At 46.3% G+C, this 15,169-nt stretch overlaps 2 protein-coding genes across 3 annotated transcripts in view; both read right to left on the minus strand.

Moving 5' to 3' along the window:
- The window catches only part of JAK2 (Janus kinase 2), a 267,922-nt gene that overhangs the window by 246,519 nt on the left and 6,234 nt on the right, over positions 1 to 15,169 (minus strand). The window lies entirely within an intron of this gene.
- RCL1 (RNA terminal phosphate cyclase like 1) overlaps positions 11,000 to 15,169 on the minus strand; it is a 57,546-nt gene continuing 53,376 nt past the window's right edge. For both annotated transcript variants that reach the window (XM_026519243.4, XM_048218367.2), the window contains one exon: positions 11,000 to 11,749. In XM_026519243.4, coding sequence (XP_026375028.1) covers positions 11,599 to 11,749 — 151 coding nt within the window. In that variant the 3' untranslated portion in view covers positions 11,000 to 11,598. The remainder of the gene's footprint in view (positions 11,750 to 15,169) is intronic.

Genomic DNA, 15,169 nt, shown 5'->3' on the forward strand with positions numbered 1-15,169 from the left:
GCAATCAGCAGAGGGAGAGAAAAGCAAGAAGGGGAATTCCAAGTAAAACTGGGGCCACGAGACACTCTCAGGTCAGTGGTGTGAAGGGCATCCCTGCTTATGCAAATCAACAGCATCTTCTTTCAAGTAATCACCTGGGAAGGCGATAACCTTATTTCAACAGAGAAACTCTTTGTAATACATGTTTAGGAAGCTCTATGTTGCCTTTAGAATTTATACTTTATTATTCTAGACGTTCTCAGCAACTGCAAATCCTTTCAGGACATATTTGATGACAGGAAAGAGTCTAAAGTCATTTGGAATAAAGCCTAACTAATAAGCTGGGCAATTATCTTTGAGGTCAACATCTAGGTGTGGCTGGTTTAGTCATTATTTTTCTACTGTGCCCTGCAAAATTGCCCAGAAGGGAGGCCAGCTGGTAGGGCAGTGATCACCATGCCCACCGCTCACTGGGGCGCTGACAGCGGCAGATCCAGTGTACTAAGTACCACTGACTAGCAGGGTCGGCGCTACTGGGAGGAAAAAGTCCTTATCCTCTGAAGACCTTTACTTTTCTGGGTGTGTGGCAACCTTGTGTTTGGATCCTGAGTCTTTTTTCCAACCCCCATCTCCCACCCAGTTCCCCATCAGAGGTATTTTGCCAGTCTTCCTCAAACCTTGCGATCAAGACCAATTACCCCAAGATACCCTCCTATTCCCCCCCGCAGCTCAGAGCCCCGCCCCCTTAAGCCACTCTTAAACCACTCTAACAACAGAAAATACATAAAGCAAAAAATGAACATCCCCTCCCCAATCTCACATGCCGAGGCTACTCCTGTTAACCACCTAGTGTTTCCTTCTAGATGGTTTCTCTTGGGGGACTCCAAAGCACGCTCTTTTACCTAAATCAATATATGTATGTGCAATGCTAGACGGAGTGTACCGCTGTAGCCACACTGGCACACCCCCGCAGAGCCGTAAGCAGGCTGTGAATTCCTCGGGCCACACTGCCTTCAATCCTAAGTCTGGGGATCTCTCGGTCCAGCTACAACCCATACCAATCTCAGTCCCAGTGGGACCCAGGTGGGCTGTGGGACGAGCAACGCTGGGCTCCTGGGCAAGCCCAGGAGCCAAGTGGCAGGCTCAGCAGTGCTTACTGGCCCCACAGCCAGAAGTGTAGAGCCAGGTTCTGGTCTGAACTCTGTCCTGGGCTGAGTCTCCCTGCTCTCCTACCTACTCACCTGGTGAAGACAGAGCTAGAGTAAGAGGGAGCCAGTTGGGAAGGTGCCTGGGGAACCAACCTATAATGTAATGAAATAGGGAAAATTGTAATCAGCACTCTGCTCGGGGAGCGGCCTGAATGTTGTTTAAAGCAGTATTTGGATTAACAGCAGGGTGCTAGGGGTACATAAGGACATTTCTAGAGTACGTGTCTGTTGGCTTGGTCTGCCCAGCATCCACTTCCTTGTCTTTTGGCACAAGAAATTATAGTTTCCTCGGGGAACCACCTCCCCACATTCAGTGCATGTGGTTTGGTAGTGGGACTCCTCCAGGCTCTAGGTGTTGGCATGTGACCCAAGCATGGCCAATCACAGCAACCAATCCCTCTGGTTATAGTAATTGATTACTGTTTTGGCAAATGACCAAAGTTAATTCCATGATACTCAACTCTTTGGGGATACTTTTGAGAACTGTTGGACTCTTTCTGTTGGGCAGCCAAGAACTCCTGACAGCCTCTTGCTACCATCAGTGGGGAGATCCTGCTAGGGAACAGGGCAGGAGAAGGACCAGAGATATGGGACAAAGGTGGTGAGTCTTGATGACGTCGGTTAAGCCTCAGGACCCAGCTAAGCCCAAAGTGAGATGTAGCCCTGGCCTTTTCCTTTAAATGAGTCAATACATCCCCATTTTTGCTTAAGTCTGATTGTTTTCAGTCACTTACACTCAGGAAACACAAAACATCCTGGTTAGTATGACTTCCTAAGTCAACAAAGATGATAAAGCTGGGCTCTAGTTTCACTGAGATGTGGAAATCTGGGGTGCTCCTTTTCTGCCCTCCCCTCACAGAAGGCTCATCTACTCATCTCTAAATAAATACTAAACAAATATTTAAATAATACTCATTTCAAAGAGCACTAACGTACGGCCTGCAAGAGACACCCGTACATCATGGTTCAGAGCTAGGAACCACAAGTTGTGTGTGCATGTTCCATCTCTCCGCTCACTGTGTGGCCCTGAGGACGTCTCACAACTTCTACACGTCTGAATATAAGTCCTGTCAGGCCGATGTAAGTTTGAGGAAGTGTAGAAATCCGTATGGCAGTGACAATTGCAAAACAAGGCCAATCTGAACACTTGCCACCGTGGAAGGCTGAGGCTTTGTGGAGGAAAACATCCTGACGGAAGAAAGTACCACCTGGTCTCAAAGTGAGGAGGCTCAGCTCGGACAACATTTCAGTACCAACCAGATCAGTGATGCCAAATAGACCTTCACCTGTTTGAATGACAACTGAAAATGGCCCAATAACTGAACTGACCTCCAGTCTCCCCCACTTCTCTCTCTCCTCACCTACCCTGACACAAGCAAACATTCCAGAACATTCCAGAATGATCACACGACCAAAGTAGGTAACTCTCAGGAGACCACTACTAAGGAGAACGTAATTACACAATGTAACAGTCACTCCAGCCTTTTCAAGAAAATATGGGAACCTCAGCTCTTTCAAACATCTAAAATTTTCACATACCCGTTTCTCTACGATAGACTCTGTTGGTTGAGAAGTATTAAATGGAACGAGAATGAATTCAGTAGGGACACCTGGGGGCTCGGTCAGCTGAGCGTAGGACTCTCAGTTTTAGCTCGGGTCAATCCAGGTCTTGGGATCCGGCCCCAAGTCAGGCTCGAGTCTGTGAGGAGTCTGCTGGGGATTCTCTCTCCTTTTTGGTCTCCCTCTGCCCCTCCCCCACCCCACCGCCCGACTCACGCGCATGCGCATGCATGCCCCCTCTCTCTCAAAATGAATAAACAAAATCTTTTTTAAAAAGAATGAATTCAGTAATGCTTTACACAATGAATCTGTGTATTATTCATAATAGCAGTAGTGCTTAACATTTGGAAAGAGTCGCACAGGACTGCGCCAGTCATATTATGTGTTTAGTGTTCTCAGTCCTCCTGACAAACGGGTAAGACAAGTAGGACAGCCCCTGAGTCACCGGGGCCGCCCACCCACTGCCGTTCTCCCCATAGCGCCCCTGGTTCTGCCAAAGCTGCTTTCTTGGTATTGTTAAGAAGCGCTTGCTATAGGCTCCTTCAGCCTGAGGATAGGCTGTCTTCCACTTCCCTTTGCACTCTTCTTCAGGTAAGTGGACAGGAAGTTCAAGTTCTCTTCGCTACCTCCCACTCTGGATCAAATTCAGGGCTCTGACGACCCTTTGCTGCTTTCACCTTCTCAACTCCCAAAAGACAAAACTCAGGACTGCAAACAGCACCCACTCAGGTTGTCAGGAGCTGCAAAAGTTTATCATTGAAGTACAGGATCAGCTGCTTTAGAAAGCACCCATGAAATTCTACATTTTAGAGAAGACCCTCAGGGAATACCCAGGCAGGCTCTTTCCTGGAAAGCCCATTAGCAGAGGAGCAGGGCTGGCAGGGGCTTGTTTTAAGTGCAAGAGTCTCCTTTTATCTTTTCTATCTTTTTTAAAGAGCCTCCTTTTATAAGCCCACTTAAAAAGCCCAAGCTTTCTCCCCATTCCTAGGTCCACTGCCTCAAAAACACTATCTTCCATCTGCTGGTAGGTGATGCCCCCATCAGAGTTCTTTGAAAATCTAGATGTTGGGGGCTTAAGCTGACCTAAGAGTACCACCAACCACTTCTCTATTGTTCCCCCCCACGCCCCAACCTATTACCGAGACTTGGGCTAATCAGCCATAAGGCTCTGGCACTCTCCCTGGACACCTAATGAGTAGAACTTCTACGCACATCTTCTGACCTCTTCTTCCTGAGAGCTCATGGGATCTACTGCCATGTTAAGGTTCTGAGCCAAAAAGTAAAGAACTGTCAATGCAAAGTTCAAGAAACTAAGAACACCGTAATTATGACATGATGGGGAAAAAAAAATCCCGCCTATCCCCATACCTGACCCTTCTAATTCTTTGAAGACCAGATAAAAAGAAAAGATGGTACAGGGATGCGTGGGGCTGGTGGCCGCTGCTTTGAAGCTCCCGTGTGTGGGATTGTCCCATATCCCTCCCCAGTAAAGCTGGGGCAAGGGTTAGACATGACTCTGGATTTCCCACCAGGTTCCCCAAACTGCTCAGCTTCTCACAAATACTCCAATCAAGAATGGAAGAGTTGATCTTTTCCTAAAAAATAAATCCTAAAAAAATTTCTAAAAAAATACCAGAAGACCAGGAATGCCCAAAGTATGATCTGCAGAATAAAAGCACTATGTGTAATACTTTTTTTTTTTTTTTTTGGCAGGTATGGAGAGTCCTGTGGCCAAGTCGGTTTGAAAAGTGGGAGGCTGAACAATGACAGTTTCAACTGCAGGACTTCACAGAGCCTTTGCTAAATTAACGCACATTGTGATGCTCCAAACCTGAGCTGGAGATTAGAGCGCGATGTCTACACCTCTAATAATCCTTTCCAGGGGAAGCATCTCATGGTACTAGTGTACCGTAGAGCGTGCTCTGGAAAGTGCTACAGTGGGACCATATCTGTCAATCAAAGCATTCTGTAGTCAGCAGAGGGAGACACAACTCTGGGGGATTTTTTTTTTTTTTTTTAAGTATTGGGCAGAGGCAGTCTCTCTGTCCACCATGATTGCTGAGAAAACAGAATATTCAAGAGAATGCCTGCAGGAGGAGGACAACACTGAAGAAAACAGGCTGAGATGGGAGCTGAATTCTAATGACCTCGCAGTTCCTCCAGTGGGTCTGGTACACATGGTAGCTCTAGGATCCAACAGCTCTGAAGCAGAGCTCGCCTTTTCAGTTCACCCTGACTGGACAGGTCCTAGCGCTCCGCACTGGAACAAGGTGAACTTCATGGAGATGCCTGCAGGCCCTCTTTTTAACTCCAACATCTGTCATGGGGCAGTTTGACCCCAAGCCCATGCAGGTGCCATCATCTCATCTCTGGCCTTTTAGCCGAGCACAGCCACGTACTAGATGTTAAAGATAAGCCCTGTGACTCATGCTGAAGTTGAACCTGCTAGGCTGAAGCCTGCTTTGAACCTTCACCAGGGACCAAACAGCTAGCATTTAGTACATAACCATTATGTTTAAGAAATCCTCTCCATACTAGGGTAGGTGGTAGACTGCAGGTGAGAAAATAAGCCTCCGGTGCAGATCCCGCCCCGAGCCACACATCACCTGACACAGATAGAGTTCACACAGGACTCTTTCCTCCTTCTGTGTTATTTGCCCAAAGCTCTACTGAAACTCGAGAAACCAAAAGCTTTCTTCAGATATTACTGAATTACTCTTTTTAAGAAATAAAGACTTTCAGGGCACCTGGGTGGCTCAGTCGGTTAAGCATCTGGGGATCAAGCGCTGCATTGGGCTCCCTGCTCAGTGGGGAGTCTGCTTCACCCTCCACCCCTCCCCACTGCTTATGATCTCCCTCTCTCTCTCTCAAATAAAATATTTTTAAAAATAAAGGCTTTCAAAAATAACTTTAAAATCATAGCCATATCAAACCTTAAAAGACGAACTCACTCCATCCCATCACAGGTTGACGGGGGGACAATTCAGTAACAACTGACAGCGTGTGGTGAGTGCCAAGACAGAGAAGGCCCCCGGGGTCTACAAAAACATGTAGCTGGGGGTGCACATGGGGCGGGGACCCCCTCAGGAACTGCTGAGGCTTTCAGTCTGAGGAGGTGGCACAGGGACAGGGGAGGGCTCTCACAACTTTTTACTTTCTAGGCCTCTTAGGGACAGCATTATCAAACCACACATATTAAAATGTAGCCACATCCTAAATTTCTGAAGCTTTTCATAATTTTGTCTTTCTTTTAAATTGCTTAGGGGGCCAGCAACTCACTTAATAGATGATTAACTATGGCTCTTTGGCAGTCGTGTGTGCTTAGAAATGCTTGTGAAGAAACAAACTTTCATCTACATTGTTCTTAATATTTTAACAATTAAGCAAGGAAACATTTCATTTTGTGGATATTTAATAATTTTTGCTCTTTTCTTGCATAATTTGGAGCCAGGATTTTTTTTTTTCCTGGTATTTTGCAAACATTTCCACTGGTTCTTCAAAGCTTACAGATCTTAGGCAAGAGGTCTTTAATTGCCTAACAGATAAAATAGCAGGAAGGTCAAAACAGCATGAGACTGAGACAGGAGTATGCAGAAGGTCCAGAACCAAGTTAACTCAGCATTTAAAACAGCCTGAGGTAAGCTGTCACAACCTGAAGTTGGATCCCTCCAATGTAGCACGCCAGGCACCATTTGAAAATATACGGTCCCCACCAATGTCTTTCCTTGAAGACCTATGAAGAGCTTCAGGATGTTCTACCATAACCCTTCCTTAGGGCATCATCTGTTCCCAAGACCAGTAGCCCAAATGGACACCAGTGAGTCCACAGCAATGCTAACCATTCTCATGGCCGTGGTGACACAGTATTCAAGGAGTAGACTCACAAAGTTGCCAGGTGTCTCCTTGCTGGACTGGTTCCTTATCCTTTGTCTTTGAGCTGGCCTCTGATTTCTAGAAATTCATAGGCTTGAATGTAACATTTCCCAAATGGTAGCAGAAATTATTAACAAATTAATCAATCTGAATATTTTTAGGTGCAAAGCTCTTTAGAAAGTTGGGAATGGTGAGGAAATAGGAACAGAGTGTCCTGAGACCTCAGGGAAAATATCTTGATATTTATAAAACAAAAACAAAAACAAAAACTCACGCCAACTAACCTACTTGCTGCCCCAAATAAACATATAGGAGAATGCGGGAGGGTTGGCAGGACAAGCAGGCAATGGTGAGCATCTTTCTGATTTTTTTTGGCACCATCGCACACATCGACCTCAATTCCACAGAGGAAACCCAAGTGTGGGGAGGTAAATTACTTAACGTCATAACAGCTGTCAGCAGCCAAGCTAACTAGAACGCAAGCTGTGCCACACTTACCTCCTGAGATTACCATCACCTCCCCTGCAGACCCAACGGAAGGGTCTCAGCACAGCAGGATCCACATCCACAAGCACCGGCATCAAAGGAGCAGGAAGAGAGGGAGCAGCCCGTCCGCCAACACTCTGACCTGGTCTGGTCAACAGGGCTGACCCAAAGCCTGTGCTCAGGCTTGGTGTCAGACTACCTGACAGGTGTGAACCAAATATGACGAAGAATTAGAGCAGCCCCAGACCCACGCAGCCCTGGACAAAACGAAAGCTTTTACGTGTTTGAGAAAAGGAGTGATGTGCCTTGGCCTCTGTAAGATGCCAAAGACTGATAAATTATTCCACTCAAATGGCCTCTTAGACCCAGTCAACTCCAGTCCAAAAAGACCCCGCTTGCCTACTGACATTCCCATTAACCATTAGTCCTTCTGAAGAACAGGCCAGGGTGGTCTGACCATGGACACTCTGACTGAGCACAAGCTGCTTCTCATCCACCCTGGAGTCTGGTGAGAACAATGGAGATGTGGGCGGGGCATTCGGCCTGTGGCGCTGCTTGCCTGTTCATCACAGACTGGCTGACACTGCCCACACTGGTACATCCAAACCTCTCCAACAAAACACCAACAGGCAAAGCCAACAGAGCCCCACATCCTCATCCTCACACCATGACCAAAGCCCCCAGTAAATCCATTTCATCAGCCTGCCTTGGTCCTGACCTCACCCAGGTGAGTCCTATCCCCACCTTGGGCATGGCCAACCCATGGGAATTCCTTATTTCCCTGGTGTTTCCTTCTCTCCATCTACCTTTGATCTTATCCACTTCTTCCAGGCTCCTCTACTCCATCCTGCCTATTTCCGAAGGTTCCACTCAGCATAAAACTATCTGCCAGCATGGGCCTCACTGAGGAGGCCCCCAAAACAGAAGACCTAGCAGGAAATGGCCACTTCATGGGATTTTGTTGTCCCATCACAGTGAGAAGACAGGCACCATGACGCAACTTAAGCTTTTGGGTTTTCTTGTTGGGTCTGCAATCAGTGATGTCCTTCACCGCTTTTTATCAGAAAAGATTAAAAACACACCAACCATGAGATTTAGCTGGCCTATGAGGGCAATTTGGATTTCCACAGGGCCTCCTGTTGCTCTTTCCCCATCAGTATGGTATGCTGCAATATCCTGGCTTCCTCCCAGCCCTTATCAACTGTCTTGAGGAATACGGTAAAGTAATTATGATCAAAGAGTCTGGCTGGTGTTTACATAGAACGTAGTTGAAGGGTGTTGAAAGACAGAAGCAGGTAGGTGACAGGCAAAGGCAATGTTCTACCATGAACTCCACCAAGGTAACAGGTGCATATGCCCTTAAAAAAAAATCACTAGCCTCACTGAATTCAGAATGGTCTGTTTCTGTCCGACAGACAAGGAACAAAAAAACCAAGGTAGAGGGACGCCTGGGTGGCTCAGTCGTTAAGCGTCTGCCTTTGGCTCAGGATGTGATCCCAACGTTCTGGGATCGAGCCCTACATCAGGCTCCTCCCCTGGGAGCCTGCTTCTTCCTCTCCCATTCCCCCTGCTTGTGTTCCCTCTCTCGCTGGCTGTCTCTCTTTCAAATAAATAAATAAAATCTTTTTAAAAAAAAGAAAAGAAAAGAAAAGAAAAACCAAGGTAGAGGGGTGCCTGGGTGGCTCAGTCATTAAGCGTCTAACTTCAGCTCAGGTCACGAGCCCAGGGTCCTGAGATTGAACCCCATATCGGGCTCCCCGCTCGGCAGGGAGCCTGCTTCTCCCTCTCTCTCTGTCCCTACTTGTGCTCACTCTCTCTCTGTCAAATAAATAAAATCTTAAAAAAAGAAAAGAAAGAAAAAAAAGAAAAATCAAGGTAGAAAACCAAGCCTAAAATGCTAGAATCTCTCCTCAAACTACTCCAGGGGCAGGTGGAGCAACCAGGAGCGAATCTAAGAACAAGGCAGAAACTGGAGGGGCCCAATGACAAAGACAGACCAGCCACCTGCATAGAATGGCTTGTGCCTAGCGAATGGTATTGCTTCTCTAGAGCACTTGAGAAGGGGCTGGGAGGGCACCGTATAAATAAATATTACATTTCTCCTCCTTTAGCAATATCTTCACCACTACCAGATATTCCCATTGCAGAAGCAGCTCTGCCAGAAGGAGGGCTGGAAACACTAAACCCTCCTGTATTCACAGCAGAGAGCAGCACACACCCCTTCTACTGTTTGCAATGATCTGCCTAGAGTCCACATGCCACCCTACACTGACCAACAATACCATTTCCAGGGCTTGCTACAACAGATAGAAAGCCCCTGAGGACAGTATCTGTCGTGTCCAAAGCAACGTGGCCCCTTAGTTCGAACTTAATCACGGGCAGATCTGGGTTCAAACATCAGCAGTAGTAAATAAGACAGCAGCATGTGTGGCAGGCAGAATTCTCAGATGGCCGTCCAAGATTCCTGGCCCCTGGCTATTCATACACAAACTTAGGTACTGTTGTGATCAGGGGACCTTAAAATAGAGAGATGATCCAGGTAAGACAGGAGTCCGTTAAAAGCAATTAAAGCGATGAGTCTTCCTCAGCTGGGACCACAAGAAAGTCAAAGTCAAAGGGTGAGAAAGATTGGATGCAACAGGATTCAATGTACCACTGCTGGCTTGAAGACAGAGGGAACCAAGCTACAAGGAATGCAGGCCACCTCTCTAAGCTGAAAGATGTCCCCAGCTGACAGCCAGCCAGAAATAGGAATTCCAGACCTAGAACCTGAATTCTGCCAACAACATGAATGAGCTAGAAGCTCATTCTTTGCCAGAGCCCAGCCCAGCTGAAACCCTGACATCAGCCTTGTGACACTCTAAGCAGAGAATCCAGCCAAGCCCACCAGAACCCCCAACCTAGAGAACTGTGAGATGATCCATGGGTATTGTTCTCAGCTGCTCAGTTTGTGTTCATTTCTTATGCATAACACAAAGCTAATAGCTATGTAAAGCCCCCAGTAAGTGGAATGCCATGTTCAAAAGGGCCTGGTTCTCCGCAATGTTAGGCTTACATCTCTACATCCTCCCACACCCCCAGTCATGACAGCGCAGATTTCCTCTGGTCCCCTTTTCCCGAAAAAGAAAAGGGTACAAAGAAGATTAAGGAGGCAAAGACCTTTCCTTACTTCAAACCACCCACTGTCCCCAGGTGGAGAATACCATTTGGAATCCTTGTAGAACAAATCAGATCTTTCCCTTCCTACCAACTGCAGCCCCATACACATCCCAAATGTAGATTCTATTAGGCAGGGGCGACCCACCATGGGCTGAGTGCTCCTGCACGTTCTTGCTCAGGAGGCCTTTCCCTGGGCCCTTTCCCCTAATGGTGTTCACAGCAAGCAGTTCTGAGGGAAGCAGTAATGTCCCCATCTGGAAGAAAAGAGCAGGCTTACTGGAAGAGGTGGAGTCCTGGGGCGTGCAGACTCCTTAGCCGTGATGCAAACCCACTGCATGCCTGGCATCTCCCTGCCCGCGCCTGCCCCCACCCCGCCCCGCCCCACGTCATCACTGTGGGACTTGGGCCACAGGGGAAACCGATACAAACATGAAGCTCATGCTGCTCCCTGTGCTCCAGGTAACAAAGGTCTCTGTCTCTGACCCAAGATCCGCAGGTCTTCCGCTAGCGTCCACGGAGCAGTAATAATCTGACTTAGCAGCTTGCAAGTAGGGTCCAATTCCAGACTCTGACACTAATACATGCAGCACTTTAAATCAGGAGCTCTAATGTCTTCCCATTATAAATTTCAAAGGGATAAAATACCCTTTGTGAATTTTCTTAAGAATATAATAGAATCTACATCGCAGAGCTACCATGAGGATAAAATAAGAAAATGTACCGCACAGCTTAGATAGAGAAAATATCCAATAACTTTAATTGACCCCTGCCCTCCCCAGGCACTCCTCGCCCCACATACACATACGATGAGCCAGACGGGGGGCAGCACCTGCCCCCAAGATGTCAGTCCATTCAGAAGACGAGGGACAAATGGGCTTCATATACCAATTCTGACACGTGTGGAGCAGTGCACTCCACCCCATATTATCTCCTTTAATCCCTATAGAGAAACCGAGGGGGCTCAAAGCGGTCAGTCCTCACAGGAGGAACGGTAACAGACTCCACACGACAGAAGCCCAGGGATGCAGGTGTGAGGCTGTGCTAGCAGCACAACTGTGTCCTGAAGGCACACTCTTCATCCAGGTGAGCCACGGGAGCGGTCGTCATGACTGGGCCTCCTGAGGAATGTCAGTGCCACTGCAGAAATGGCTAGAAACCACATGATACAGAGATGTCTTCTATTTAAAAATTCTGATTTTTTTTAATGGAAAATTAAGAAAACCTTAATGTAAGAGCATGTCCTGTCCTGGATGAATTTGGACTTGGTCCCTTTGGGTGTCCGCAGCAGCTTCTGCTTTGTTTGTAGGCGTTGGGGCCTTATCTGGTGAGAGTATCACTTGAGGGTCTTGCTAAGGTTGGAGAAACCAATGCCAACACAGGTCATCAGCACTTTATCCCCACCCTTGAGTTCTTCACCACATGGCTTGGTTTCAATTTTAAACATAATCTGGAAAAAGCTCTTCAAATGCCGCAAAAACTCTATCCTAAAAAGGAAAAAACAAAAAAACAAAAAACGAGGGAGGAGTGAAAAAGGAATTCTATTTTCAAAAAAAGTTCTCCTTCCCCCACCTAGAACCCAAGCCTTTACTTTCACAGATCAAGAATATCTAAAATTAAGAACTTCTCAATCAAAGCTCATTAAATAGTATTTATTCACAGCCTGCCATTTTCCAAAGCTGATTTGGACAGCCTATAGAGACGCACACAATACAACAAGATAAACTAAATAAACTAAATAGGTTTTTAAAGGTCCGAGGTTAGTACACGACACATAAGTCATCTGGCCCCACGCATGTTCGACTGGACATAAATACAGCATTAGTCTCTGAGCAGCTCATGCAGAGAAACATGTACTCCCGTGACTCACAGAATCACGAAGTCAAAGCAAGCAGATGCCAAAACAGAGAAGTCTCTCTCTCCACTCCTCAACCTCAATAAAACCTTTCCATTTACACACATTTACTGAGTGCGTACTATGTACCAAGCACTGGGGATGTTGTGCTGGGGATGTTGCAGTCAACAAAAAAATCCCTTCTCTCATGAAATTGTCAATCTACTGGGGCAGACAAGTTAAATACTCTTTAAAAGTACTATGGAAATTTAAATAAAGTACACAAGGCAGGGGGGTGGGAAGAAATATGGGTATAACAGTATCTGTATGTATATGGCAGGCCATATTAAACAAGGTGGCCAGGGATGAGCTCACAGTAAACGTGACAAGGAGTTTCATAGAGCTGTTTCTTGTCATCTCCTTTAAGACAGAATGATGGCTTCACCCCAACAGTACCTTGGAAACAGCAACTCTATGGAAGGACCATGGTACAGGTAAGCAGGCTTCTACTGGTGTGCCCTAGCAGATTCAGCATCTCCCCAGCTGGCCCAACTGTAAGACTCACCTGGAGAGTTCATTAAACACACAGATTCCTGAAGGTCCTATTCAACTAACAACTAGTAGGGAGCAAGGGTCCACATGGTAGAGCCGGAAGCACAGGCCAACACAAAAACGGCCCCTCCCCACCCCTTACAGGCCCCATCTCCCCAGTGCACAGGGGACAGAAATCTATTATTAACAAGGATCCCTGGTGATTCTTTTTTTTTTTTAAGATTTTATTTATTTATTTATTTGACAGAGAGAGAGAGAAAGCGAGCACAAGCAGGGGGAGTGGCAGGCAGAGGGAGAGGGAGAAGCAGGCTCCTCACTGAGTCTGATGCGGGGCTCGATCCCAGGACCCTGGGATCATGACCTGAGCCGAAGGCAGATGTTTCACCAACTGAGCCACCCAGGCACCCCTCCCTGGCGATTCTTAATCAGGCAAGTTTGGGAACACTGGTTTAGTTAAGAACAGATGGTCTGCAAATCTGTAATGAAGTATCCAGCAACCCTGTGTCCTACTGCCTCCCAGATGAACCATCCGAACTCCCTACCCTAGCCAGATGGTTCTAACCCTGCCTGCACATGGAATCACCTGAGCTTTCAAAATACTGATTCTAGACATAGAGACCAACAGGAAAGAGTTGAGAGTCAAATAAACCCACATATTTATGGTGAATTGATTTTCAAAAGGGGTACTATGATAATTCAATGAGGAAAGAATAATCTTTTCAACAAATGCTGCTGGGACAGCTCCACATGCAGAAAGATGAAGTTGGGCCCTTTCCTCACATCATACACAAAAATTAACTCAAAATGCATTAAGGACCTCAATTTAACAGCTAACACATGAAACTCACGGAAGAAAATACAGGAGAAAATCCCCATGATCTTGGGCTGGACACTGGTTTCTTAAATACAACACCAAAAGCAGAGTGATAAAAAACAGATAAATCAGACTTCATCAAAATTAAAATCTTTTGTGCATCAACAGACACTATCAAGAAAGTGAAAAGACAAGTCCCAGAATGGAAAAAAAAATATTTGCAGACCATGTATCTGATAAGAGTCTGGTATTGAGAATATATAAAGAATTCTTACAACTCAATAATAAAAAAACGAAATAATCCAACTAAAGATGGGCAAAGGATCCGGATACACATTTCTCCAGACACACAAATAGCTAATAAGCACAAGAAAAGATGCTCAACATCATGAGTTATTAGGGAAATGAAATCAAACCACTAGGAGATCCCCCTTCACACCCCACAGAATACCTACAATCAAAAAGAGAGACCTCACATGTCTGGATGAGGATGTGAAGCAATGAGATGCCTCAACACTGCTGGATGGAATGTTAATACGGCATGGCCCTATGGAAAATAATCTGGCAGTTAAACCTTAAATAAGGATTTACCATGATCCATAATTCCCCACTTAGGTATAGGAACAAGAGAAATGAAGTACACACCCACACAAAAGCTTGACACAAATGTTTGTGATAACATTATTCATAACAGCCAAAAAAGTAGGAACAACCCAAATGCCCATCAACTAATGAATGGATAAACAAAATGCGGGGTGTCTATATGATGGAGTATTACTCGGCCTTGAAAAGGAGTGGAGTACTGACACACGCCACAGCACAGATGAACTCGGAAAACGCTGCGCTAAGTCAAAGAGTCTATTTATACGGGAATCGCCAGAACAGGCAAATTATAGAGGCAGAAAGCAGATTAGTGGTTACCCAGGGCGGGGAAGGGGGAGGGGAGCGGGAAGGATAGGGAACAACCATGAGTGGGCAAAGGGTTTCTTTCTGTGGTGGTGAACATGTTCTAAAATTATGGTTGTTCTGAAACTGTGGTTATGGTGACACAACTCGTGAATATACTAAAAACCACTGAATTGTACACTTTATTTTTTTTAAGATTTATTTATTTTAGAGATACAGCATGCGGGCGCACGTGCACGTGCCTGTGGGGGAGGGGCAGAGGAAAACAATCTTGAGCAGACTCCCCCCTTGAGCGGGGAGCCTGACTCGGGGCTCAATCTCACAACCCTGACATCACGACCTGAGCTGAAACCATGAGTCAGACGGTTAACTGACTGAGCCACCTAGGCACCTCTGAACCGTACACTTTAAACGGGTAAACTGTGTGGTATGTGAGTTATATCTGAACACAGCTGTTCAAAATGAATAAATATATGATATTTGTGAAATTCAAAAGAAGTAGTGGGCCTGGCTCCCACCCTCACACAGTATATACCCAGCGAGCACAAAGCCTACTGCAGTGAATTTCGCACACTTCCGGTCCCTTTGTCCTTCAAACTACGAGGGAGAGCAAAGGGGTGGAACAACTCCTCAGCCTGTCCAGCTGACACAACCAGCACATCAGGGACTAAGAGAAGAAACAGCAGCTACCCTGGAAGGTAGCTGTGGTGTGTGGGGCACGCTCGTACAAAAGTCCCTCACTTCTCTGCTCTCTCCGTCTCCATCTTCACAGTAACATCCCATCTGGCAACTCTCCTACGA

Source organism: Ursus arctos, unplaced genomic scaffold (assembly GCF_023065955.2).
Source record: "Ursus arctos isolate Adak ecotype North America unplaced genomic scaffold, UrsArc2.0 scaffold_33, whole genome shotgun sequence".
Classification (NCBI taxonomy): Eukaryota; Metazoa; Chordata; class Mammalia; order Carnivora; family Ursidae; genus Ursus; species Ursus arctos.